A 27,171-nucleotide genomic window follows, 5' to 3' on the forward strand; every position below is an offset into this window, starting at 1 on the left:
TGAGCACCCAATGGAGCTGTGGGTGACTCCATCCATTGCAGGTGAGTTGGATGGACAGCCTTTAAAGGTCCCTTCCAACTCAACTATTCTGTGATTTGGGTCCAGGAAGAAAAAATATTGGCAAATAACGGCCCACCCCTTGGGCACCCTTCTCCTCCAGCTATTTATCCAAAGATATCTTATCTCCGAGCATTGCTTCATTTCCTGCTTGCTTTTCCAACCAAGCCCTTTAAATCATGTTCCCGCGGCTGAGGTCACAGAGGGATGCATCGTGTTCGTTATGGGGATGTGGCTGTTACCTCACTTCACCTCCTCTCTCCTCCTTTCTCTTTCCTTCCTGCTGGCTGCTCTCTTCTCTGTATCTTTTCCCATGGGCTGGGGGTCAACCCAACCTCTTAGGGCCTCCCCACAGCCACCATCTACACCAAAACGAAGCCAAATGGGGAAATGCAAACACTGGGAACCTCAGCCCTTCCTCTCCCTCCATCCGTTGGACCCCATGCCTAGTGGTGCTGCTGACACCAGTCCCTGCAGGGCTGAGCTCCAATAAAAAATGCACTCCACCAAGGCTCTGTGGCCCAACCTGGGGCATTTGGGCTGGGCTGCTCAGAGGTGCCAGCTGGGGGAAGCGCTGACGGAAGGGAGATGCCAGGAGTGCTGGAACAAGTACTGGAGATCGGGGACACTTGGCAGCATGTTTTCAACCGGCAGATGGGAGCCATGAGCAATTGGCTGGTGGGTTGTGTCCAAAAGGTTACAGTAAGTGAGGTTCCATCAGGCTGGCAGCCAGTCACTGGTGGGGTCCCAGTTGCCCTCTGTCAGCACTGGGACCAGGGGAGCTGGGCCAGCTCTGAAAGCTGCAAACCTGGGCCAAAAGAAATCAGGGAAAGGGAAGCACGCTGAGCAAAAGGGATGGATTCCCCCAGTGCTCGTTTCCACATTCTCACTGCTCAGGGCAGTGCAATGCAAGGCAATGCCAGGCAGCATGTGACAGTGCAATGCAGTGCCCTGCAGCGCTGTGACAGTGCAATGCAATGTCGTGCAGCATGTAACAGTGCAAGGCAATGCCCCGCAGCGCTGTGACAGTGCAAGGCAATGCCCCGCAGCACTCTCACACCGCAGCTCCCCTGCACCCCACGAGGCCCGGCCCGCTCACACGTGACCACGTCACATGCCGAAGCCCAACCCCATTCCCGGGCTCAGCTCCCGACCAATGAATGGAGGGGCGGGCGGAGCGTTCGCACGGCGATTGGTCGAAGAGGACGTCAATCAGCGCGGGGCCGAGGACTCAAAGTTGGGAGGCGGTGGGCTGCGGGCCGGGCTGGCTGTGCGGGGTCCGGAGGTTCCCCGGGGATCCCAACTTTCCTCGCCCGGCCGGGAGGTCCGAGCGACGGCGGGTTCGGCCGTCGTCGAAGGAACAAAGGGGCCTCGGTGGGCGGCGGCGGGCGTGCAGCGATGGCAGCGGGCGGTCGGGAGCACAGCCTGCGGGAGGAGCTGACCTGTGCCATCTGCTGCGAGCTGTTCAGCCAGCCCGTCATGCTGGACTGCATGCACCACTACTGCAAGGCCTGCATCCAACGGTACTGGGCCAGCGGCCCCCGGGTCGCCTCGTGCCCGCAGTGCCGCCGGCAGTTCCCCCGGCCCACCTTCCGTACGCACCACCTGCTGGCCGGGCTGGTGGAAAAAGTGCGGCTCTACGGCTCCCAGGAGCACCGCCACCAGGTGCAGGTGAGCCCCGAAGGGAGGAGGGGATGTGCTGCTCCGGGAGCTGGGCCCTGCAGCAGTCAGTTCCCTGCAGGATGGTTTCTTTAGCAAACAGATATCCCGGTCTGGAAGTCCCAGTCGTTTGTAGAATCGTTTGAGTTGGAAGGGACCATTGAAGGCCATCTGGTCCAACTCCCCTGCACTGAACAGGGGCACCCACAGCTCCATCAGGTGCTCAGAGCCCCTCCAGCCTGACCGTGGCTGTCTTCATGGATGGAGCACCACCATCTCTCTGAGCAACCAGCGCCTCACCACCCTTCTCATAAGAGAACTTCTTCCTTATATCCAGTCTAAGTCACCCATTTTATACCACTTCCTCTTGTCCTATCACAACAGACACTGCTAAAAAAGTCTGTCCCCTCCCTTGTTGCTGTTTTGGGAAATCCAATTGTGCCGTCCCTCCAGTGCTGGCCTTGAGTTGGCTTTGCTCTTGAGTTGCAGCAAAAAATCGAAAAGGGATTATCTTCTTTTCCTTGTTCCTGCAGAAGCGCCTGGAAGAAGCTTTACAAGCCCATCAGAAAGAGATGGAGAAGTTCTTGCAGCAAAAGCGTGCAGTGCAGGGAGATATCTGTAGCCTGACGGTAACTGCTGAGCCAGCACTCTTCATGTGCCCTCCTGGGTGGTGGTGGGTGTTTGCCTGAGGGAGGCCTTCAGGGTTGCCACAGTGGTTGCACAGATATTTGGTCAGTGGCTGAGAAGCCTTTCTAGAAGGGAAAGTGACCATCTGTAATAGTAATGGTACTATTCCCAGTACTGGTGAAGACAGTAAGCAAGAGCAAAGCCCAGGGAAGCTTCTTGAACCTCACTGCCTTTTTTTATCTATTCTGCTGTCCTGTGCTTGAGCCAGCCTGGCTGCAGGTTTTGGAGTAAAGTTTGAGGTTAGATGGGCACCCTTGCTCTGTCATAAATCCCTGGGCTAACATTCACAAAGGAGCTGCGTGTCCATGTGTTGCTACTTGAGCAGCCCCTCTTCATCCAGCAGGCTGATTCTTTGAAAAGGGTTGAATCTTGGAAGCTGTAGAAACCTCTTATGTGTCTGGAGGGCAGGCAGCAAAGCTGGAGGGGCTGGATCAGCAATGCTGGTGATGCTGCAGAGAGCAGTGGCCTTGCTACAAGGACTGCTTAGGCTTACTGTGCAGCTCTGAGAGGATGTGATATGCCCAGGTGTTTCTCTAGTGTTTCTCTCCACGCTGGAGTAGTACCGGTCTGCCTGCTCATCACTGATCTCTGAGACAAGAACAGCCACAGGCTGACTAAGCTTCCTTGTTGAGTGGCATAGAAGTACTAAAAGACAGGAAGGGAGGGTTAAAGGAAAGAACAAGTAGTTCAGAGGTACAATTAAACTGATGGTAGAAGGTCTTCAGAATCAAGTCTGATCTGGTGTGTCAGCACAAGCATCTGCTGAAGCAAAAAAAGAGGCTGGGGTGCCATGGCTGGCTGGTAAAGCTGGAGGCATACTTTGAGTGAGATCAGTATCATGATGGTAGAAAGGATGTGTGTTTGGCAAACTCAGCTGGAAAATAATGAGAACTAAGATTGCTCTTAGAGATTAAAAGCTTAAAGAGGCAAGAAAAAGTCATTGGCTGTGTCTTGTAAAGGAAGGTAGTGAGAGCACCACAAGGTTGACTGGCCAATCAAACACCTTAGAGAGGGGAAATGCTCTCTGAAGAGACTGTAACAGGATTTTATCAGCCTTAAGTACAGAGATGTCTAATTCTTCTTCCAAAAAGTTGTGGGTATGTCTGAAACTGATTTTTAGGACTCTATAAACAGAGAAATGTGCCCAGCCATCTCACACGTCTGTGTGTTTTGACTGCCAGACTCATTACTGTTGTCTTCTGCTCAGAAAGCATCTGGGGAGCTGAACTTCAAGATCCGGGCAGAGTTCACTCGCCTGCATCAGATCCTGGAGGAAGAGGAGAGAGCTGTGCTGGCAGAGCTAGGCAAAGAGGAGGAGCAGGCACTGGCACGGCTGCATGGGGACGTCCACCAGCTGGAGGAAGGAATGGCAGTGCTGCGGAGAGATATGGAGCGCCTAGAGCAAACCCTGAGCAACATGGAAGAGGTGTCATTGTTGGAGGTAAGCGTGCTTGGCTGGCTGTGGCAGGAGGCAGAGGGTTGTTTCTGGACATTCTTCTGCGATGAAGAGAGTCTTAAATGACACACCAGGCTGTAGCTGGAAGTTGCTCTTGCTGCCATCCCTCTGGATTGTCTGCCTGACTCCTTTGAGTCTGGAGGCCTTGGCTACCAGGGGACACAATGATCCCTTGGATGTGATGGGTCTTAGAGGCCTTCCTCCTTCTGCCACCCCTGTGAAATCTCCTGAGCCTCAGTGCCCAGCCAGTTTTCCCCAGGGTGGAGGGGGTCCTTGCGGCTTGCTTTCCTCTGCTACGTGACAGTAGAAGTCAGGACAGGGAGTTTATTTGTGCAGCTGCATGAATTACAGACAATGACTGCTAATTCTCTCTGGTCCTCACTGCAGGTGGAGAGCCTGGATATCAGGTACGTGTCTGGCATGAAAGAAGCTGATTTCTCTGCTTATCTCTGTCTCTGGCTGGGACCATACGAGGGAGGGCTCTTATCTTGACTTCTGAAAGCATTGCAGGCTGCTCAGCAGACAACTGCTGCTGTGTCAGATGAGGGCTGGTCCGCAGCACGCGCTGGATGCTCTCCCTGGGGAACACGCGTGCTGAGACAGCCCAACTGGAGGGAGTGTGCAGGAGATGTGCTGCTTGGGATGAGTGCAAGAGCCATGCATGCTACAAATGGGAGCAGACTTCATTTGGGTGCTTTGACTTCTCTGCTCTTTCTCACAGTTTCTCACTGCTCAAGGGTCTGCAAAACTGACGTTGAAGGGCAGGTTTGAGCAGCGAGAATAGCTGAGGGTAGTGTTTCCTAGAGCAGTGCTGCTATGGAGAAGTGTCCCTTCTCTGCATGGGGGATGCAGCGTGGCCTGTGCATGGTGTGGGTGTGCTGGGTGATAGCTGTTGTGGGTCAGTGCTGTGCAAGCAGCAGTGCTAGTTCCAGCTCTGTCCACTCAGTCTGTCACAGTTCTACTCCTGAGCTGTGTGCTTTGCTTGCTCTGTGCCAAGGGGAATAAGTCACTGGTACAGAGATTGGTGTTCAGTCTTCACCAAATCTGTTGTGCATGATGATCTGCTGCACTCCTGAGTTTGTTCCTGTGCACGGGAGGCTCAGCATTAGGACTGACCACCACTTTCTCTGCCCAGGCCTTCAGTGAGTGCCAAGCCCTCACCTGCCTTTGACCTGCAGCACTACCGGGACAACCATGGTGGCCCTTTGCAGTACATCTTCTGGAGGCAGATGCTGCAGTCCATCTGCCCCGGTGAGCAGATGGGTGGGAGGGGTGGATGTGCTGAGGCTGTGGGGTGCAGCAGGGGGGCTGGAGATGCTCTGCAGGAAAACATGTAACCTGAAAATGCTGTCCATGGCTTCTCCAACAGTTCCAGCCTCACTCACCTTTGACCCTGAGTCAGCCCACCCCAACCTGGTCTTCTCCAGAGACCTGACAGCAGTGACAGAGCGGGAGAGAGCCCAGCCTGTCCCCAGGAGCCCCCGGCGCTTCCAGCAGTGTGTCAACGTCATGGCCTCGCGCACCTTTGACTGCGGCCAGCATTACTGGGAGGTGTGGGTGGGCAGCAAAACCAAGTGGGACCTGGGGGTGGCTGCTGAGGCTGTGAACCGGGCAGAGAAGGTGAAGCTGTGCCCAGAGAATGGCTACTGGACGCTTCGCCTGAGGAACAAGACGGAGTACTGGGCCACTGCCACCCCCTGGGTGCGCCTGTTTCCCCGGCAGCCTCCCCGCAAAGTGGGGGTCTTCTTAGACTGCCAGGAGGGCACCGTGGCTTTCTTTGATGCTAAGGACATGTCTCATCTCTTCACCTTCCACGAGGTCTCAGCAGAGAGGTACTGCCCCTTCTTCAGCACCTGCTTCAGTGATGGCAGGGACAACATAGAGCCCATGCGCATCTGCCACCTGGCTCTGTGATCAGTGGAGGGAGTGGGATGCTGTGCCCCTGTGAGAAACTCTCCTCAGTGTGGGACTGGGGCCGCTTCCGCGCCTCCACTCCCATGTTTAAAGTAAGCGGTGGACAAGAAAAGCGTTTGCAGTGCTGTTTAAGAGCTGTTAACCAGGTGCCGTCTGCCGGCAGCAGAGGGAGCTCTGTGCACGGCGCAGGGCCCGCAGCAACCCGGAGGTAGCGGCGCAGCTCTCTGCTTGGCCAGCGTTAAAGCTTGTTAAAGAGGCTCCTGTGTCTGTACCTTCTCCTGGATTGGAGGCTGTGGGGTTCAGCTAGACTGGAGTGCAGCACAGCCTGGGGCATGGGCAGCCTTGGACTTCCAGAGAGGGATGCCCAGCAGATTGGCTGGGATTTTAGGCCTGGGATGTGTGGAATTGTGTGTATCCCTCTGAAGGGTCAAAGCAGAGGCGAAGTGCAGCCTAAGGTGATGGCTGGAGCCTGTGAATTCCTCGTCAATGAGGCTCAGCTTTCTTTGCCTGTGCAGAACAGAACCCCAGGTGCTTGCAGCACATGCTGCTGAAACCAGTCACCTCTCTGAACTGCCTAAAACCACAGAAGTGGCAGCTATCCCTGAGGTGTAGTGACAGCAGAGCTGGCAGGCGATGAGTGCAGCGGGGAGGAGGAGGCAGCCAGCTCTGCTGCTGCCCGTGCTTCATGTGGGTAGCTGTGGCTGCACGAGCTGTGAGCAGCTCATTGCAGTATGTGCCAGAGCTACCACCTCCTACACCTTCCTATTGCCAAAAGCAGAGCTGGTGAGCAGCAAAACCTTGTCCCAACTGCCTGTGCTAGCAGGCTCCTGAGGTAGCACACACTCCTCCCCATGCTGTGCTGCATGCAGGAATCACAGCACGCTGCTCGCTAGCAGAACTGTGTTTTGGGATTTAATGTCCTTGTCTGGTCCTGCCAGGCTGGGAGAGCCTGTGCCCTCCCCAGGACATGGCTGGTGTGCTCCTATGTGCAGGGAAACTGTTGCTCCAAGCTGCTGTATGTGTAGCCTCAACCCTGCATGTAAATACTGTCTGCCTCTAAACATTATCTCAGAAATGCATTTTGCCAATAAACCATAGTACTGTGGAGCAAAAACTCCAGACTCTGTGTGAGAGCAGTGACCTGTACAACCTGACTCTGTGTTTGGGGATGGGGAGAAGCACCCATCTCTGGTCCAGCAACCAGCTGTATTTTCCTTGTGGATTACCTTGTTCTGTCCCGGTGTCTCAGAGGCGCCTTGGTGTGGTGTTTGTGTGGCTGTGCTCTGGACTGATCGGAGTCTGGCAGCTTCTGCTGTGCCTTAATCTCATTGCTTTAGGGAAGTTTTGCTCCCTTGGGCGCCCATCTCCGCGTACAGAAGGGAGGCGAGCTGTTAAAATGGGATCCTTTTGTTTCCCAGGGCGGCGACAATGGAAAGGTCCCACTAGTCGTGCAGTTACCGTGTGTTTGTGATGGAAAATTCCCCGTTGCGGTGGGATGAGCCCTCCTCGCGTCCTGCCGTTAGGCGGCATCGCGGATGGGCCGGTCCGTGCAGTGCCGTGTCTGGACTGCAGGGGTGGAGGTGCGGGAGCCAAAATCTGTTATCTCTGGGATACGGGAGGATTCTATGGAGCACAGCTCGCACCCTCTGCTCTTCCTTCTCCCCTCCTGCCCAGGGAGGTAGGGGTTCGCTGCCCCTGGAGGTGTGCAGGAACCATGGAGATGTGGCACTGAGGGATGTGGTCGGTGGGGATGGGTTGGGGTTGGACTTGGGGATCTTCAAGGTATTTCCAGCCTTAATTATTTTGTGGTTCTATGATCCAGCTCTCCCGGGGTTAAAGACTCCCTCAGCGGGCCGGGGGTGCTGGAATAAAATAACGGCTGCGGTTGGATTCCCTCTGACAGCTCCAGGGAAGGGACGGGGTGATTTCTTCCCCAGGTTTGGCAGTGAAAGCAGTTGAGCACACAAGATGTTTTCATGCCTTTTAGAAGCCACGAGCACATGGTTCTTATTCAAGCTCTTTTTCTCTATTTGGTGTCTGCAAGCGTGCATAACTAACAACCCCGCGGGGCACAGCGTGGGGCTGTGTTTATTTATCCATTTGATGCTCGGAGGGCACATGAGCAGGAGGCTGGGGCTGCAATGTGCTCCTGGAGCTCCAGCATCACCTCCATGTCCACAGCCATGTCGTCCCAGTGCCAGCACCCTGCTGCCATCCACTTGCTGTGCCCCGTGGTGTGAAAGATGGGTTTGGGAAAAGGAGCAAAAGGAGAGGAGTGTGTGAGATACACGGAGCATCGTGGGGTGCACAGCCAGCAGTAGGATTTATTGTATGTGCTTAGAGGTATGTGTGGATGCTGAGAGCAGCACAGCTGCTGCCGGTGCGTGTGGACGGCCTGCAGGAGGGTGGTCCGTAGTCCCTAAAGGAACAGCTGCGTTTGCGTGCACACAGGTGTGCCCTCGGGGGTGCAGGACCGCGCGTGCACAGGTGTGAGCTTCCAGGGAGCGCACAGACAGGCGTGGAGATAGGAGCTGCGCGCATCCACGCGCAAGGTGTGCACCCCCGGGGCTGGGAGGCACACGCGTGGCGATGCGCTGAGCACAGCCGCGAGCCCCCGCCGCTGCTCGGAGCCGCAGGTGCAGCCCCCAAGCACCCCCTCCCCTCCCCGCCGCCCCGCTGCCCGCCCCGTACCGCCCCGCCCCGCCCCGTACCCGCCCGGCGCCCCGCGGGGTTCGGCGGAGGACGGCGGGCGGCCCGAGGAAAAGGAAGCGGCCCCGGTGCTCCCTCCCTGCCCGCCGCCGCGCGTCGCCGCAGCTGGGGAGCGCCGGGAGCAGAGCTCGGGTGCGGGGCGCTCCGCACCGCTCCGCACCGAACCGCCCGCAGCTCCGGAGATGAAGAGAGTTTGCACGCTGCCCCTCTGGCTGTGGCTCGGCATTGTCTCGGAGGCAGGTGAGCGCTGCGGGGCGCGCTGCGGGGCTGCACCGGGCACCTGCGGTTATGGGGGGGGTGCGGCTGCCCCGTTCCGAGGTGTCCCGTTCCGAGGTGTCCCGTTCCGAGGTGTCCCGTTCCGAGGTGTCCCGTTCCGAGGTGTCCCGTTCCGAGGTGTCCCGTTCCGAGGTGTCCCGTTCCGAGGTGTCCCGTTCCGAGGTGTCCCGCGGAGATACAAGGAGGCACTGTTCTTAGGGCTGTCCCGCTCCCCACACTGTTCCGCCGCTGTTCACCGCCCCGATGGGGCGCACCGCGGCTGTTCCCGACGGCTGTGACACCGCGCCGGGGCTGCGGGTGTGCGCGGTGCAAGGGGGGAAACGTCCTCGGAGTGTTACGATGGGGATTCCTTTGCGGCTGCAGGGCAACCCGCGCTCCGCTCCTTTATTGTTCGTAGGCAGAGGCATCGCTCCGAGCGCCGGGTGTAGTGCTGGGAGGAGGGCAGGAGGAGGAGGAAGGGATCTGTGCACCACTCTGCCCGCTGCCCACCCTCCTCGTGGTGGTCACTGTGGCCCACCTTGGACTCCCCCAGGACGGGGGGTTGGCGAGAGGCTGAGGGTGGCGAGCTGAGCCCCGCGGCTGTGGCGTGGGGCAGGTGGCTGCTGTTCCATTCTGAGCGTGGGGTGCGGACCGGGCGGCACCGCCAGGGATGGGGCAGCAGAGCCTTAGGAAACTGGTGTGAGTCAAGTGCTACAGATGGAAATGAGACCAATGGGAAGTCGGTAATGCGGGCAGAATGCAGGGGAACAAATTCAGGGGCTCAGATAGAATTTTTGTAGCCTTCAGCTCAGTGACTCACTGTCAGCGGTAGCATTGGTTCACCGGGAAGGCTGTGGGTCTGGGTGTGGGGGTTCAGAGCGGGCTATGGGTGCACGGCTGCAGTTGGCACAGCCAGCACGCTGTGCCCACACTGATATGGATGCTCCATTTCTAGGAGAGGACCTGCTGCGGGTGGCACAGCTGCTCACAGCTCTCTCGTTAGCGGTCTGCAAAGCGGTGCGTGGCTGTGCCAGATCCCTCCATCTCCCCGAGGTGCAGGGAGCAGTGTGGGGCTCTGTGTAGGTCTCACTCAGGGCTGTACGCTGCTCTGGAGCTCTGCTGTGCTGCCGGATGAGTGCAGCACAGAAGGGTGATGTGGAGCTCAAGCAGGAGACCGTACCTCCTCTGACAGAGTCATAGAATGGCATGGGTTGGAAGTGACCTTAAAGATCATCTGTTATCTCTGCCTTCTGTCCTGCTGTACCTGAAACCAATTTTTCAATGCTCCCAACTGCATGCCAGTATTTGCTCCCCTCAGAAACAGGGATGTGAGTGCAAGATTGCTCCGTGTGTGGATGGTGGAATAGTTTGGTGTGGGACATGGAGAGCCCATCCTGGTGCTGCACCCCATTGCTCTGCATGGTGGGAGGAGGTGGGCTCTCTGTGCCCCAGCTGCACAGTGACCCCAGGGTGGAGCATCCCAGGGTCAGCCTCCATGCACAGCAGTGGAGCTCACGCCCTGCCCCGCTCCTGCACCGTGACCCCATGGTGCGAAGGAAGGGCCCGTGCTTGTGTAGGACATGAGCCGATGGTGCTGGCAGCTGCTGCTGCCCTCCTCAGAGCATACAGACCTCCCAGCCGGGTGCGCGGCCAACCCCTGCCAGCAGCAACGTTTATGCTTGCAGACGGGATTTGGAGCACTTGCTTTATGGCAAGCAATAAACATGGGCCGTTTCAGTGACACCCTTTCATGCAAAAACCCAGGAGTGTGCAGCAAGCCCTGCTCTGGTTCAGCCCGGTTACTTGGTGGTGAAGCAGAGCCAAGGCTGGGACAGCGGTGCTGGGGAGGGGGCACCCGTGACCTCACCATTTGCTCAAGAAAAACCTGAGAGGAATGGGCTGCTCTCCCTGTCCTGGGATTTGACTTGGGCATGCCAGCCTGCAGCTTGCTGCCTGTGTGTGTACTGCTGCGGGGAGAATGGTGGCTGAGCTCAGTTTGATGTTTGGCTGAGGGGGGGGCAAAGCCCCGGCACCAAAATGACCCCATCCAGGAGGGACCCACCCAGACTCCATGCTGCCCGTCGGCTCTGCGTGAGATCCCCATCCTCGGGGGGTTCTCAGCCCAACAGCATTTTCTAGGGCAGGCGTGGGAAGGGCAGGTGTTCTGGGAGGGAACAGGCTGTTCTCAGGGCAGTTCCTGGGGAGGGAAAGGAGAGCGGGATCCCATGGGAGTAGCAGCAGGGCTGGGGCCAGGCTGCCACTTCTCCAGCACTGTGCGATGCACCTGTGGTGCTCAGGGTGCCTTAAGGTGGGGGTCCTTAATGGATTTTCAGCCCTTGGTGGCTTTGGGGAGCAGCATGAGCCCTGCGGGTGTGCCCACAGAGTGAGCATCACCTGCACCTTTGCATTCAGGCTGCTGGATTAAACAGCACCAAGCAATGGGGGCAAAGGTTTGGGTACCCTAGTTTTGGGAGGCTGCGTATTTATGCCACACTCATCCCACCCAAGGCTGCACCAAGCCCAGGGGGTGCTGCAGGCATGGCAATAAGCTCAGTGACTCGTGCCAACCAGATCTCACTGCCCAGGGAGTGGTTGTGGTTTCCTTGTGAGAAACAGCCCAACACCGCAGAGCTCTTCCGCTGGGCAGGACAGGCAAAATCACAGCGCGGTGGTTCCCTGTGGGTGACTGTGGTGGGGAGATGAAGAGTGCAGTGTCACCTGGGGCTGAGGCATATGGTAGCATCTCTGTTCCTGCATGTCTCCACCCAGGCAAGGGCGCACTGGCTCAGGAGGGTCCAGTGGAGGAGCCCGGGACTGTGCCCTGCACCAGAGCTGAGCTTATCCCGAGACCTTCATCAGCAAAAGAAATGCTGCCGCAGCTGCATTGGCATCTAGTAACTGGTTAAATTAATTCCAGGGTTTTATTGCCTCTGGTTATCCCAGACCTTTGTTTCTCGTTTCATGTTGTTACAAGAGAGGGTTCACCGGGCCCCAGGGGGGCTTTTTCTCTCTGGTTGGAATAGTTGTGATGCTTTCAGCACCAAGTGTTGTTGCCCATCTGCGGTGCTCACTGTGAGCGCAGAGATGGCCTGCGCTCAACTGGGCGAGGAGGATCCCGGTGAAAGTCCCCCTGGTTTTAAAGGCAGAGATCTGTCCTGGAGTCTTTTCTCTACTGGGGGATCAGAAACAGGTCTGAGGCAGTGACTTGTGTTTCACCTTACAGCTTCTCCCACGTGCTAATTGTTTTTCTTGCTGCGGTTCTGCCCCCGCCTCCCAGCGTGAGCAGCGTTCGGGCCAAGCGTGGAGGTGCTGTGGGACGGACGTCATGTGCTAATGGGGAGGATCAGTGCAGGGGGTCTTGGAAAGGCTCCAAGCAATGGGACAGGGCTGTGGGGAATGGCATGAGACATCGGAGTGCATTCTCTTCCATCTGGTCACAGAGCGACCAAACAAAGTCGCCTGTGCAGGGAAAGGCAGCAAGAAACCAGGTGTATCCCCACGCAGGGTGTGAGAAGGCTGCAAACCCTCCTTGTCTCCATCGCCCATCACCGATGGACAGAGCTGTGTAGTGAGCAGAGATGAAGGGGAAAGGTGGGAGTTGACCTGCCTGTGTGTGCAAGGAAGGATTCAGCACAGTGCAGTGATGCTCTTGAGATCTTTTGGTGCATCCAAAACCCCATGCACGGCGGTTCTCTACCCACAGCATGGTGTACGTGGTGCTGTGATGGTGACAGTACTCTAGCACAGGGTAGGGTTAAGCAAAACGGTGCAGTGCCAGTGCCAGGCTTGGTGTCCAGGTTCTCCCTGGCGGAGGTCAGCGGTGGTTCATGGGAAAGGAAAAATTGGCAGCTGGGCCGGATGTCCCTGCATTTCCCCTCTTCCTGCAGCCGCCTGAACGATGTTCCTTATTTAGCTTTCCTGACGGACAGGAGGAATCTGATGGCGGAAACTGTCACTGCCTGATAACAGCACGGGGAGCACTGAGCTGGGCGGCACAGTGGGGAGCGGGGCAGTTCTGGCCCTGGGTTGGGATGTCCGTGGGCACGGAGGGCACCCACAGCCCTTCCCCTGGGCGCTGCTTGGTGTGAAGGCAAGGTTTTCTGCTTGCTGGCAGTGGGGGTGTGAATGGCAGCCAGGAGCGGGATGTGAGCAGCACCAGGAGCTGTGGCTGAGCACAGGCATCAGCATTGGGACTGCCATCCATGCAGGGCTGCGCCAACCGAGTGCAGATGTCACTGTGTGTTGCATCCTGCTTTGTCTCCATAGGACATGGCATCCTGTTAGCTTCTCATGTGTGTGCCCACAGTGACCAGCCCCAAAACCACAAAAGGTCCCGAAGTGAAGCCTGGATTTCAATGTATTCATTGATTTTTATCTTGCATCTGTGGAGGCCAGCAGGCTGCTCCCATACCAATAAGAGCATTGTTTCCATGGCAATTAATGTATTTTAAAAGGGCAGAATGTACAGAGAGACCGTATTTTTTTAAAGAGCAAGCCCTAAGCAGAGCAGCCCTTACCCTCTGCGTGGACACTGGACTCTCAGGTTGACTGTGCAGCACGCAGATTGACATCACTGTGCATGGGGTGTGTGCAGGGCTCATGAGAAGGGATCACTGCTCCTTTGCTGCCTGGAGAGTGTTCCCAGGAGCTCCGAGATGTGTGTCTGGCCAATTCTGTTTTAGCTGAGGAATATTTAAACTATTACAATTCTGTGCCCTCTGAGCATCGCCCTCTCTGATCCCATCATCCACCACAGTCAGTTCCACGGATGCACACAGGCCTGGTGGATGGAGAAAGCAGCAGGAGCCCCTGCCTTCTGCCCCCAGAGCAGGGCTCAGCTCAATCCCCACAGGGATAACAGGGCTTTGGCATCCTCCCCAGGTTCCGGGGCAGAAAAAGCAGCAGAGTGCACGGTGCAAATTGTTTGTTTGAAGTTACACATGCTGCTCCTGGCGTCACTTCCCCGCGTGATACACGCTAACATTGCAGCAGTGTGAGCTAACTCCCATGAGCTAACTTCCCACAGCACCTTCCTGCCACAGCCGTCATCTCACCCGGACGCAGTCACAGCAAGGCTGAGGATAGTGCCCTACCCCATGGCCTGCAGCCAGAGGGGAGAGAGGAGTCTTTTGGAGATGCTCCGTGCCGTCCTCCAAGTGGTGTTGAAGGGCTTTTGTTGGGGAGCTGCTCAGGGATGGGCAGGGTGAAGCAAAGGAGCATCCCAAACCCATCATGATTTCCCCATGTGGGCAGGGTGTGTGGGACCCACGTTGGCTGGGGAAGCACGTGTGTGTCCATGCAGATGTGTGTGTGCTGTGGACTGGCTCCAGGGCTCTGCCCTCTGCCTGTGACTTGTTTTCCCACATTCTGAAATACGGCCATCTGCTGAGATGGATGGTGGATGTGGTGACCTAAAATAATAAATACTGACAAAAGTAAGGGTAAAGTCAACAGTTTCCTGGGACAGCAGTAAATCTTGATATCTACCAAGGCAGAAGGTTGGGCACAAATTGTGATTTGTATTTGGATTTGAAAACTACCAGCTCAGAGTGATGACAGCAAAGAAACAGCATCCAGCAGAGGTGACGGCACCGAGTGCCTGTAGAAATCCATCACTTCGCCATGGGCTGTCCCAACCTGAGCTGTCCCCACTGTGATCTGCTCTGAGTGGCCATCATCCCATCATGGTGCTGCAGCATTTAGCCCTCGGGAAGCTAAGAGTAGAGGTTCAATGGTGGGGAGCGGTTGCGGTATGAGGTGTCCCATGAGAGATGCTTGTATTCACACCATGGGTGTCCCTGAGCTGATGGGTGGGCAGTACAGGGCCATTGTGCTGGGATGGGATAAGGGGCAGGTGATGCTGTGCTGCAAATGGAGTCACCCAGTGTTGCTTTGTGGAACATCCATCTAGCCTGAGGACTCCACACTGGGATGGGATCTGGGCATATGCTGTCCATCCTCTCTTCCCCCCCGGGATGTCCTAGTGCACAGAACAGAGGAGCCACTTGGTCAGGGCACTGACAAGGCCTGGGTGGCATTTCGAAGAATGTATGGGGCAGGAGAGAGCGCCGGGGTCTCCTTTTATATGACAGTGGGAACACAAAGCTGCCTTCATCGCAGATAAGTGTTGGCCGTGGGGTTATGGTGGTGATGGAAGGCAGCAGGAGACTCTGTGCGGTGTTGGCCCCACAGTCACCTTTTCCAAAAGAAAAACACTTCTTAGTACAATAGTAGGTTTAAAAAAAGAAAGAAAGAAAAATAAACAGGGCCCCATGTGAACTTAGGAGAGTTGTACGTGTGAGAAGAGGTGCCCATGGTGAAACTGTAGAGGGACTCTGGTCCCCCTGCCCACATCTCTACTCAGCCCCTTGGACCAATTGCCGCCTTGCAAAATGGTCCCAAGCCAATGCCTTCCCATCCTCTGTGAGGCTGCGGGCACCTGGCAGTGACCAGGCAGCAACAGCTGAGGAAGTGGCGTGTGGTCTCCTTAGCACCATTCCCCCTGCTGGTACTCTGCTTCTCCAGTGGAAGTCATTCGCATGTGTCAACGCTTCCTTCCCATCAGGCTGCTTGCGTGCTCTGCCCGCTGGGCTGCGTGGAAGGGAAGCACCTTTGAATGGGAAAACAACTGTTAACCTCTGGGTAGAGCTTTGTAATTGGGTTGTTATGGAGCTTGGTAACCCCCTTGGAAGCTATTTTTAAAAGCAGCATAAGGTGGTGTAGCTTGCTGGCCTTCAAATAGCACCACAGCCTAATGCTGCCATTTGGGCTGGGTGTTCCATCGTAGGAGTCCTGCTGTGATCTACAGAGTGTGACATTTCAAACTCAGCCTCTCTTGGAAGGGAGTTAGATGAATTTCATATCTGCATGAGGGGTGTTAGGAGGAGGTGAGGAGAGAGCGAGTTGTGCAGATGTTCAGCAGCCAGCTAATCTCGAGTGACGCGGATGCCCTGATGCACTTTGGCTCTTAGAGCTGATGATTATCATCTCCCACTGCAGCAGGTCCTGGCTTGTGGGCACAGCTGTGTGCCAAGAGAAACCCAGAGCGTGTCCGCACCGCACCCTGGGCACCCCACAGGGCTGGCAGGAAGAAGGCAGGACCTGCTGCCTCGTTGGTGTGAAGAGCAGCCCAGCAGAGCCCCGCATGCAGGCAGAACATCACTGCACTCCTCTCCAATCCTGTTCCTCTTGGGGATCCCGCAGAGAGCAGTCAGATTTTTATTAACCGTGTCAGGGAAGGCTCTGGGTTTGGCCAGCTCCAGCTGCCTTCAGGGGTGGCAGAAAGCCCACTGTGCTGCAGTGTTTTTCAGGCTGAAATTCCTATTCTCCCTGCTCGTGGATGGTGGGGGGGCTCTTGGGTCTGCAGTGATCGCTCGGCTGTTCCCGCAGCGCTCCCCGCTCACACGTCCGACCTCGTACCTGAGGTTTCCTTCCTCCGCCGTCGCCCCCGGTGACGAATGCTTCTTTGAAGCAGATCCCTGCAATCTTCCTGCCTCCCCCCATGCCCACCCCGGTGGTGGAGGCAGAAGGGGCTGTGCGGATGCGCTGTGCACACGTGCGGGTGTGCACATGGAGACTGCACGTGGAGGGCTCTGTGCTTGGGCTCCCCAGGCAGCAGCGTGCTCTCATGCCCGTGATCACTCTTCCCTTTGCTTTTTCATTATGATTATTTTTAGGTTATACTTGTTGCTTGAAAACCTGGCTTTGATGAGCAGGAAGTTAATATTCCTCCTGCCCTCTGCTTGTGGTTCCTGCTTTCTGGACCAGTCTTCATCTAATGGAGCTTTTTAATATTGCAATGACTCTAGGATAAATCTGTTTTCTTTGTTCCATGTTATCTTTCATCAGGAGCTGTAAGGATTCCTCCTTTTTTCCTTGAGTATTTTTTTTCCCAGTTCCTGCTGATCTGCCCCCTTCCCAGGTAGGGCTAGAGGTGCACAGAGGCTGCATTACAGGGAGCCTGGAACAGATGGAGAACTGAATCCAGGTTTTCCAAGGCCCAACCTTGGTGATTCTATGATTCTAAGATAATCGCCTAATTGCAAAACTGTTTTTTCCCCCACTCACCCTGCTCATCAGCTCTCCTGCACTCAGCAGCTGAAGAGCAGCTTGAGGACAGGTTGTGCTGTGGAGCAGGGTGGGCATTGCCAGCTCTGGGGCAGCTGCATGGCTGGAGGGCTCTGTGTTGATTTCTGCTGGCAGCCAGGTAGCAAACATCTGGATGGAAACCCCAGGGGTGGGGAGATGGAGCAGCAGGGCTTCTCCTCTTGGCACGATGCCTCCCAGCCCAGCTGCAAGCCTTGCAGGTGCCCAGAGAAGCCCACCCTGATGCTGTCTGGGCACTGCTTTGCTGACCTGCTCAGCTCATCCACAAGTCAACAGTCTTGGCAAAAGCCAAACTCCAAAGGCCAGCAATTAAACCCACGCACATCAAGCAAAAAGCAAGCGTTCAACTTGATTTATTTTCTTTCCAAATGCCACTGCCCTTTTCTCTCTGCGTTTAGTGGTGGCCCTGGGGATTCCCCTGACTTCCAGTTAGATGCATCTCCCATCGAGAGGTGGATGCCACCTCACTGAGCTCTGCCCTCCCACTGGCCCAGCTCCGGCTCTCTTCACAGGGTGCTTCACCTGAGCATGGCTTAGGAATCAACTGGTGGTAAGGATGTGGTTAATGGTACCGAGTCTGGTACCTCACTTGTGCATCCATCACATCCTTTCAGGTAAGAGGTGCAACAAATGGTGCTGGTTCCGTCTCCCACCCCTAAATCCGTCTGATCCCTCTGCTCTTTCTGCGCCACACTAATCACGTCCTGCAGGGCAGAGAACATGAGCAGGATGAGATTTGGAAAGAAGTTAATTAAAGTAGGAATAGAAGCAACCTGACAGTCTTTAGGATGTGGGAGGGTAGTTTTAATTGAGTTCTACAAGGGTTTAGCCATGCAGTTAATGGGGGCCGCTGGAAGAGGGGTGGCTGTGTATGCTAAGCAGGGCTGTGTGGAGGTGGTGGCAAGGTGGGAGCTGCCTGTTCTGGCATATTTGGGGCTTTCTGGCCCTTGGAGAGTGAATCCTCTGGGCAGAACGGGGCTGTTCCTGTCTGCAGGCGCTGTGCGTCCCGCTGTGCCAGAGCTGCCCTCTGAAATGTCAGGGAGAGGAAACAATCCTCGGCTTGTTAGTTTCTATAAGGAAATAAAACACACAGATGGTTGGAGCATCCTCTATCTCAAAAGCAGGAAAAAGATTCTCCGGGCAGGAGCGGGCGGCCAACAAACCTGGAGCAATCCAGGGAGCGAGGGACCAAACAAAGCGGTGTCTGGCCAGCAGCGAAGGGCGGGCTGGTGGGGAAACGGGCTGTGATGTGCGGGAGCATCCCTGGCCCAGCAAGAGCAGCAAACAGCCGCTCCCCCGGGGCACGGGGAGGCTGCTGACAGCAGAGATCCTGGAGGAGGTCTGCAGGGTGGCCCCGGCTGACCCGCTGCCCCGGGCCGGACGCGAGGTACCTGACAGAGGCTAACTTTGGCTCAGGACGCAGCCTCTTGGGGAGGATGGAGTGGGGAACGAGCATCGGGGGGAGGGAGAGGAAAGACGGCAGGAGACAGAAATGCAAACATGGCCTGAGAGCTATGGGGCAGGGGGAGGGGGGGGGAGGAAAAAGCAGGGTAAACCTGGCAGGATGGAGCAGGAAACCGGGCTGGAGCAAGCAGGGCGATGGTGAGATAGTGCTTCCTGCGGGGGGAGCGGAGAGAGGCAGACAGATAAACACTGTGTGATGGGGATGCTGCAGGGCACAGCGTGGCAGCCACTCCTGGCACGTGGGTGGCTGTGCCCGTGCTGGGTGCCTGAAGCAGTGGCATGCGGTGGTTTGGGTGCTTCCATGTTGCACCCTGTGTTGAACTCCTCTGTTTCTGCCTCCTGATAGGGCCACTGGCGTGCAAGTCTAAAAGCTGGAGGAACCCAAGGGGTTTGCAGCTTTGCTTCACTTCCCATCAGTGCAGGGATTATGGGATTGTGTGCCTTGCCAATAAAAAATAACCAGTTACTTAAAGCTTATGAATACTGAGAGGTGAAGCAGACCCTGGGGTGCTAGCACTGAGGCTATGGCAGCTGTTTGGGTTGCAGCCACAAGGCTGTTGTGCTGTAGGGTTGGACGCTAAAGGCTCCAGCATGTGCTAATGATGATCAACACAACACTGTGAGCATTGATTGAATTCCTGTAATTATTAATCTCCTGGCTCCCTTGCAGGAGATCCCTGCAGGAATCCCTTCATGTCTTTGCTCCCTGTTTGGAGCAAAGGAGCACCTGATGCTTTGTGAATATCTGCAGAGCGATGAGGGCACAGCTCCACCACATTTGTGTTTGATGATATTTCAGGGAGGTGAGTTCCATGGATGTAAATCTCCATGGCCAAGGGAACAGCACCCTGCTCGGAGTCCTGGGGCAGAGGCCGCTCTGTTTCAGTGTCCATTCTCACCATGCTTTAGGGCTCTCCCTGCCTGCTGTCAGGTTGGAGAGAAAACACCCAACGCTTCATTCCCATGGCCATTCATTTCTCATCTGTATGTGATATCACACCTCTCTGCAAAACAAGAGGAGGAGATGCCTGCCATGCATCCATCCTCCCCTTGTTCTTGCCAGCTCCTTGCTCCTTGTGAGCATGATGTTTGTGCTTTGCTGCTCCAGCCCACGGCTGGATGCCTGCCCTGAGTGTGGGCAGGAGCTGCTCCCTGTGGGATATTCAGCCCTGCAAGGGGATGCTTGTGTGGTTCTTTCTCCCCCTGGCATGTGGACTTTCTGTGTGTGGGTTAGGGTTAGGTCCCCTGTCTCCAGGCAGGTGTGTGGGGAAGGGGTGACTGGGGCAGAGCAGGGGGATTGCACCTGTGTGTGCCAGGGTTGGGATCTGCAGGGCGAGGACAAATGGTGCATGTGGAGTTCTGAAGGCAAATGCTGCTGACTTGATAGGCCTAGCCTGGAAACCCAGAGAAGTGATTTGCCCCTCTTCTGCATCAAAAAGGGTTGTTCAATCTGTTTCCCCAGCTGCCATCTGGTATTTTGTCATTGACTTGCCAGGAGCAGGTATTTGCTGACATTGACATGTCATCATGCACCACAGTGCTAAGTGCGTGCCTTTCCCTGCTTGTGCAGGGAGAGCCTCCATAGAGGGTCTGAGCTTGGGGCAGCCAAGGGTTCAGGCTGGGGATGAGACCCAAGAAAAACAGGAGATGCTGTGCAAGAGGAGCTGCATCGCTCTATCTGCTAGTGAGTGATGCAGCTCCTAGAGTGCTGCAGATAGAAGATAGAGTGAAGATAGAGCAGTAGCAGGATCTGGGTGACTTTTCTTGAGCAAAGGGAAGAGGGAAAGAGGAATTGAGCAAGAAGGGAGAGCTGAATTGGACCAAAAGCACTTAGAGTGTGTCCAGGGGAGCTTTGCTGCATGCGTGTTGTTGTCCAGCTTCAAACACAAAACCCCCAGGCAGTGAGTTTGGCAGCAGGAGCACAAGATGTGTTTAGCTGGGGACTCATGGTGGCTACAGCAAGAGCAATCCGGACTAGCACTGGGGAAGGAAGTCAGTGAGAAGGACAGAGTGAACAAAACGCCTCTCCGGAAAGGCGCCCCGTTAATCAGTCAGTGGGGCCGACTCAGCAGAGAGGGAGGGAAGGGGAAGCACAGAGGGGCTGCGGGGTGTGGGGGGGTTTGGAAGCAGGATCCGGCACAGGGCTTCCTGCAGGCTGCTCAGTCTCAGCAGGGCACTCTGGGGTGGATAACCCTTCCTGGGGGAGCATGGCTTCCCAGCCAGGCCCTAGGATGCAGGACATGACTGCACACCATATGGGTAGCCCTGCCATTGTGCTGAGAGCTGTGGTGGTTGCAGGCTGTGGGAAGAGGGGTGGAAGGGGCTGGGGAAAATAATAGAGCCGCCAGTGATAAGTAGAGGATTCAGCCTTGCCCCTTTCAGAGCTGTGTACTGAGAGATCAAGGCTAGAGAAACTGCTGGGAAGTGCACTTCTCTGAAATTAGACAAGGTGTGAGCGGCTGTGGGATCCTGCTTCCTCTCTCCGCATCCCATCAATCCCCCTTCTGTTTATTTTAATATCCCACTGCCAACTTGCTTGGAAACCATCTTGAAAAAACAAAGCCTGCCGGGGCTGCCGCATGCCTTTTTAATTACATTAATGCTCTCCCTGCACAAGGGCACAATTCAGTGCGCACCCTCAGGCCGAGGAGATAAAGCATCATGGGGGCTGGAGGTGGGGAAGGAGGGACTGGGAGAAGAGGAGACTCTCAGTGCTCTGGAGACATCTCCCTCGCACCCTGGGATTTGCCGGAGACACAAACCATCTGTGTGCCGGTCGGAGGAGATTTAACGGCCGAGATCAGCACTTATGGGGCACCCCCTCCCACAGGGAAGGATGGTGCAGCAGGGGGTGGATCCAGCTATTGAGCACAGAGAGGGCTGGAGGGTGATTTTGGGGAAGGTTTGTGGCCCTGCAGATGCTTTTGCAGATGGATAGCGCCGTGCATCCCTTGCCTGTGCTAGGTGCCATAAGTGACTGTGGGCACCTGCGCAGGAAGTCCCCAAAGCTGCCAACAGCCAGAGGCTGGGGAGGTGGCTGGATGGCCACAGAGAATAGTGGGGGGGCTGGGTAGCCACAGGGCCCAGCCCTGCGCTGGCCACGGGAGCATCCCCATCCCCAAACTGTGGTGCTTTCAGAGGGAGCCGTGGTTCCTTTTCCTGTTGTACTTGTGGAGTGCCGCAGACAGGATGCATCTGCAGGAATCCCACAGCCTCAACCTGCACAGATCCTTTCCCCTCCACCCCCCGATGCTGGTTGCAGCAGGTCACCCCATGGCATGTGAAGGCACGCGGGGGTTACTTGTCTGCCATCAGCTGTGATGGCTCCCACCATCCCTGGTCATGGGTTTAGGGCTTTGCGTGGCGCCAAGGTTTTGAGATGAGCTTTCAGGGAACCAGCCCAGCCCCATGGCAAGCCTGAGTCTGTCGCCTTCTCGCTGATGTGGGGCACTGACAGGCTGTGGCCATCTGGAGAACAGTGTTTGCAGGGGGATAATTGTGTCCGGCATTCATAGGAAGTGCAGCTTAGTGGTCAGATTCCTCCCCGCCTTTTTTAATAAACCTTGTTACATTTCGAAGGGATTTGACCAAAAATGCGCTTGTTTATTTTCACAGCCCACAGGGCACATTTTTGTGTGGGACATCCCCAGTCCCCTGCACTGGGGAAGGGGAGTTGGAAGCAGACCGTCCTCCATGACACCGATCCCACAGACGGGTTGAGCACCAAGCAATGGCTGCAGTGCTGGCTGGCTCATTGACGACACTGATGGCTGTCTGTGGGACCAGCCGTGGCGAGCGGGACTCCATGCAGGCGGAGGAGGGCGATGGAGATGGTGGGTGGCGATGGCCTGCGTCCTGCCGTTGCCATGGGGGCAGCCATGGGGATGGCTGCTGCGGAGCCACGCGCGGGCGGGAAGGAAATGGAGAACAATCGGGCAGAAGAAGGGCGGCAGGCTCAGCCCGGCAGTGCTGCTTTGCACGTCCCTCTGCAGCCGCCGCAGCAGCCGTGGCTCTAAGCACTGCCCCTCCAAGGCCTGGTGGTGCCGGGGACTGGCAGCCATTTGATGCCCCTGGTTGCTGAGGGCAGATTCGAGGCTGTCCCACAGAGTGTGGCAGGGCTCTCCTATGAGGAGATTTGCGTCTGTCGGCGCTGGTTTTGGAGGAGAGGCCTCACGTGGCGTTGCTGCTGCTCTGCCAGGTTACTCTGTGATTGATAAATGGGTTTAAATGGTATGAAGGAAGGAGTCAGACCCGAGCAGACTGCAATTGCACAAACCTCACACGTCTATAAAGATCAAGCTAGCAGCATATTTATTGCATTCCTTTCTTCCTTAGCATTTAGCATCTACCTGAGTCACGTTTTCACATTTCACAACTCTATTTTTTCCCCTCTCTGGTTAGTTTGTTCGCTCGTCTTGCAGTCATCAAAGCTTTTCTTCTGCATTATCTTGTATCCCCAGAAGCTGGAGTTTTAAGATAAAGATCATGAAGCAGTGACAGTTAGAAGCACCGCGCTAATGGAAAACAGCTCCAAGAGTAACCGGTACTTCGAGATGTTTGTCCATGAGCAGCTCGCACGGTGCGTGCCCTGCACTGCGTGCCGGAGACGTGAGCCCACCACGAGTGGGACTCTCCCAGACAAAAGCTGGGAGAAGTGTGTGATAATGTGTTGATCTGCATCTCCTGTGAGCCTGGATAGTTTCACTCCTGGAATTCTTGTCCCCCGTGGCGCTAAGGGAAGGGCGCTGCTGTCATGCCCAAAGGGTCAGTCCGCTTCATGTGACTGTGTGTACCCAAAGGCAGAGGGGCCTGCTGGCCCCTGAGAGCTTCTGTGCAAATCCAAGAGCACTTGTGATCCCTTTGCGGGTGGATTTTTGTAGCCTTGAGTGCTTTGATACAGCTCTGGTTAGCATATACCGTTTATCAGTGCTGCAGGTGAGCTCAGCCAAAGTCATCTGGTAAAGAACACCTCGATGCCCTGATTTCTGATCTTTCACTCTTTTTCTGGCATTGGTGTGGCAGTGAGGACGTGGTTAGTGGTCATGGTGATGATGGGCTGATGGTTGGACTATATTATTTTAGTTTTCTTTTCTGACCTTAACGATTGTAAGATGAGATGTTTGCTTCAAGAGGCTTTGTTCCGGTCCAGGCTCGTGATGCCCAGCTGCTGCCCACATCAGTGGGTCTGCACTGGCAGATGTCTGCATCACACCCTCTCTCCTTTCTCTCCACAGATCTGGTGAGCAGCTATTCTATGACCCCTCCTACTCTGAGTATCACTGAGGAAGAACACATCATCAACGCCAAGGACACGCTGACCATCACCTGCAGGTACAGTGCAGGCAGGCACAGCTCTGCCTATAGACCCCTCACAGCTGGTAAGGACCTGGCAAGGAGAGCCTGTCAGGGGGATCTTAGCTGCAGCATGCCTGCAGATAACCGTGGCTTATTAGAAATCTGCTACATGAACCAAGTGTGAATTAATCTAATCAATTAATTGAAAAAGAAGCTGGAAGCCTCTCAAAGGAGGAGGTGTTAGCCTCTACTGGAGTCTTGCAGGCAGAAGGAAGGCAAACACTTGCACGATCTGATAGCTTCCTTGTAAGTTTTTCGGGGGAATTGGCTTCCTAACTCTCCTGGTCTTGCCTGTGATGTGTGTTCTCACCTCATCACGCTGTTGGAGTTGTAGTTCTGGTTTCCAAATTTGGCAGATTATTTGGGGGGCATAGAGAAATGCCCATAGGAGAAGGCAGGGCTGAGCTTGGTGTTGGTTATGAGAAGCTGACAGCTTTTCTATAAAGCTGGGATTTCATTCTCTGCTTTGCACATTTGAGGGTGAAGGAAGAGAAGCCCGAGCCAGGCTGGGTCAATAACTCCTAGAGAGGAGCTGGTCATTTTGGAGTCTGGCTCTGAGAAGGTGTTGTGTCTGAACTGATTTGTCCCACGCTGGGGCATTTGACTGTACATGTTCTCATCACTACTCCTTATCTTGGAAAACACATTAGAGAGAGAAAAAAAAAGCCAAGCTGGAGTTTCCCTCCAGCAGCTGAAAGCAGATCCATGCCTGGGATCTGAGTGCTAGGGCTCAGTAGGGGTATAAATTCAGCATGGGCCTCAGAGGGGTATTTCTCAGAGTTATATATAACCACTAAGCAATTACTACAAACACTTGGCTTGTATTGTGTTCTTGTCTTGTCACAAACATATTTAACTTTCTCTGGAACAGATGGCATTACTCTTACTTTGTGGATCAGTTCTCTGCCAGGGAATAGAGACAGAAGCAAGGCTGCTTGATGCTCATACTGAGCTGATTCCACATGGTATGGGAAGCCAAGTGTTTGTGGGCTTGTTCATAGAGTGACCTGAGGAGCCGTGGTGTATGCTAGGCAGTAGGAAATGCATGGCTGGGCTGTGGTCAGCCACAAGCTGCCATGGAGAGCGTGGAGATTCTGGCTCTTGCCGTGCTGACTCTCTGCAGACCCAGCAAGGCTTTCCCAGGTCACCCTGGACACGTTTGGCCACAGCCTCCCACATGGACTGTGAGTACCACACACAGTGAGGCAGACCTGTGTTCTTGCAGCAGCTTCAGGCAGGGAAGCCAATGGGAGACTGGGAACTGCAGACACAGCCCTGTGTCGCCTGCAGATTGATCCAAGGCTAAAGGACGTTCTGAAGTTGGAGGTGTGGTTGAAGAAAGTGTCTTTTGCAGTCAAGCATGAACAGAGCTATTTAGCACCATGAAGCGGAAAGCCTTTCTTTTCCTGGATGGGAAGGATGAGATTGCCCTTTCTTTGTTCACTTGCTAGCTGTCAATTAGTGTGAAGGAGAATCACAGTGGGAAAAAATGTGCCCCTCTGGAGTTGTGCAGCATCCTCCACACCACCCACAGGTGACAAGTCTCAGCATGGCTCCAAGGTTCCCCTTCTCCCTGTGAGATCTCAAGCCCGTGTCTGCCCCACGCCTTGAGAAGAAGGTTTTGCCTGTGGGACACTACTACTACTTTTGAATGAAAAGTAAATCTTTCCTGGTCCCTGGATCTCTAATTACACCCAGCTGCTACTCCAACCTCTTCTCTGGACTATGGCCCACCCTGGGAAGACCTGGCTTGTGTTAATGGGAGCCGAAGGGAAAAACACGCAGACCACCAAGAGAACAGGCAAAGGAGAGGATGATGGGGCAGGGTAGGGCAGAAACAAGTACAAAATCAAATCCCGGATCCAGAGATTCTTTGCTGAGCATCATGTTGGAGGTGGCTTTGGTTTGACCCTGGTTCTTCCCTTGAGAACAATGTCCTCTGGCTGCTCTTCGAGCTGCCCTGGAGCCAGGAGCACAGGCCTGCTCGAAGCAGCACTGCAGCAGAAAACTGAGCCCAAATCCCCCCGCATGAGGCTCCCTGCAGACCTTTACAGCTTCACCCACTGAGCGTGAGAGTCCCGCAGCTGGCTGTGCTCTCAGGCTCCCTCACAGCTCAGCCTGGATCTCCCACACTTGCAGCTTAGCAGCCCCTCTTCTTCTCCTCCTTGCCCCAGAAGTGACAAGAGCCCATGCCAGGCCATGGGATGTTTCTGGAGCTGAGCATGCTTCACAGAAGCCTGAAAACACAGCACACCCACGAGGACTCACTGGGTGCTGAGGCTCTGCAGTTTCCCCCATCACCTAACACAGTGCACTCATCCAGGCAGTGCAGGGGACCTGTGTAGAAGCATTCCAGCAAATACAGATCGTGCCACGGCTGGCTGGAAGCCACAGTGATGTTTTAATCAAGGCATGTGGCACAGCAGGGTGAAGGGACTGATGGACAGTATGTCTTTTATTAGCTCCCATCCTGAGAAGGCAGGAAAAAAAACATTGTGAATCTCTGCATTCATGCTCCTGTCAGCCTGCACTGGGGAGAAGCAGAGCTTGTGCCCTTCCACTCATGAATGTTGGAGCAGAGCCTGCAGGAGCCAGCTGCACGACAGCAGAAACTTATGGAGGGATCAAGCTGATCCTGGCCAGCCCCATCCCACCCCACAAGTGCTGGGTACCTGGAGGGAGAGGGAGCATCTCTCAGCCGTGGTGTTTAGAGAGGGAAGAGCGAGGGTGTCCTTTGCTGCCCAGTGACTTGTTCATAGAGCTGACTCACAGATGTTTGCAAATGCATAAAGTCTACTCTGGCAGAAAGGAAGTATTTGACCCCGGAGCCCTCTTGGCTCCTGCAGAGGAAATGAGCACTGCAGCGGGGATGGAGAAGCCTGAGGACAAGGCAATGCCACATGGCTCTGCGGCGGCGTCCAGGACACGTACCACACCTGCTGCTTCTTCCTACGGGTGTGCGACTGCTGTGAGCATCCTCTGTGCTGCTGAGGGGGAATCTGCCTTATCCCACCTCAGCCCGAAGCCACAGCCAGCTTTGCCCGTCATACCGCATGTGGGAGCTTCAAAGAGGATTGAAGAAAAGCAGTGCCAATTGCAACGACTCCCTTGAAGAGCATCTGTCCCGAAAAGATTTAGGAAAACAGCTGCAGAGAAGCCTGCAGTGCATCTGTTTCCAGCTGGCATCAGCAGGCTCTGTTGCCCAGAGACACGTTATCACAGAGCTGAAAGAAAACAACTTGGGAACAAATCTTCAAAGATGACAGATAGGTGGGAGGGAGCAGTCCCAAAGTGCCTGGACCTTTTCCCAGACGCACAGGGCAGCCTCAGAGAGAAATCCAGGTGAGCCTGGCCTCGTTCTTGCCTTCATCTGGTCCTCTTTACGCACCAGAGACACCAACTTGGACTCACATTAATGCCTTTACCTTCTGTGTCCCCGCTGGGTCTGGTCAAGCAGCAAATGATGCAAGGAATGTTTTAGTTCAGCTCACGGGCTGGTTGTCAGGGCT

At 55.4% G+C, this 27,171-nt stretch overlaps 2 protein-coding genes across 3 annotated transcripts in view; both read left to right on the forward strand.

Moving 5' to 3' along the window:
• Window positions 1-1,171: 1,171 nt before the first annotated feature.
• On the forward strand, window positions 1,172-7,086 carry LOC125700371 (E3 ubiquitin-protein ligase TRIM62-like). The gene is given in 8 exon segments (XM_048960913.1): window positions 1,172-1,324; window positions 1,326-1,385; window positions 1,387-1,728; window positions 2,250-2,345; window positions 3,611-3,844; window positions 4,247-4,266; window positions 4,995-5,110; window positions 5,229-7,086. Coding segments are annotated over 8 exon segments (1,566 nt in total). The 3' UTR covers window positions 5,774-7,086.
• Window positions 7,087-8,483: 1,397 nt separating this feature from the next.
• The window catches only part of FLT4 (fms related receptor tyrosine kinase 4), a 46,529-nt gene continuing 27,841 nt past the window's right edge, over window positions 8,484-27,171 (forward strand). For both annotated transcript variants that reach the window (XM_048960690.1, XM_048960691.1), the window contains exons 1-2: window positions 8,484-8,722; window positions 23,542-23,638. In XM_048960690.1, coding sequence (XP_048816647.1) covers window positions 8,665-8,722; window positions 23,542-23,638 — 155 coding nt within the window. In that variant the 5' untranslated portion in view covers window positions 8,484-8,664. The remainder of the gene's footprint in view (window positions 8,723-23,541; window positions 23,639-27,171) is intronic.

Source organism: Lagopus muta, chromosome 14, assembly GCF_023343835.1.
Source record: "Lagopus muta isolate bLagMut1 chromosome 14, bLagMut1 primary, whole genome shotgun sequence".
Taxonomy (NCBI): Eukaryota; Metazoa; Chordata; class Aves; order Galliformes; family Phasianidae; genus Lagopus; species Lagopus muta.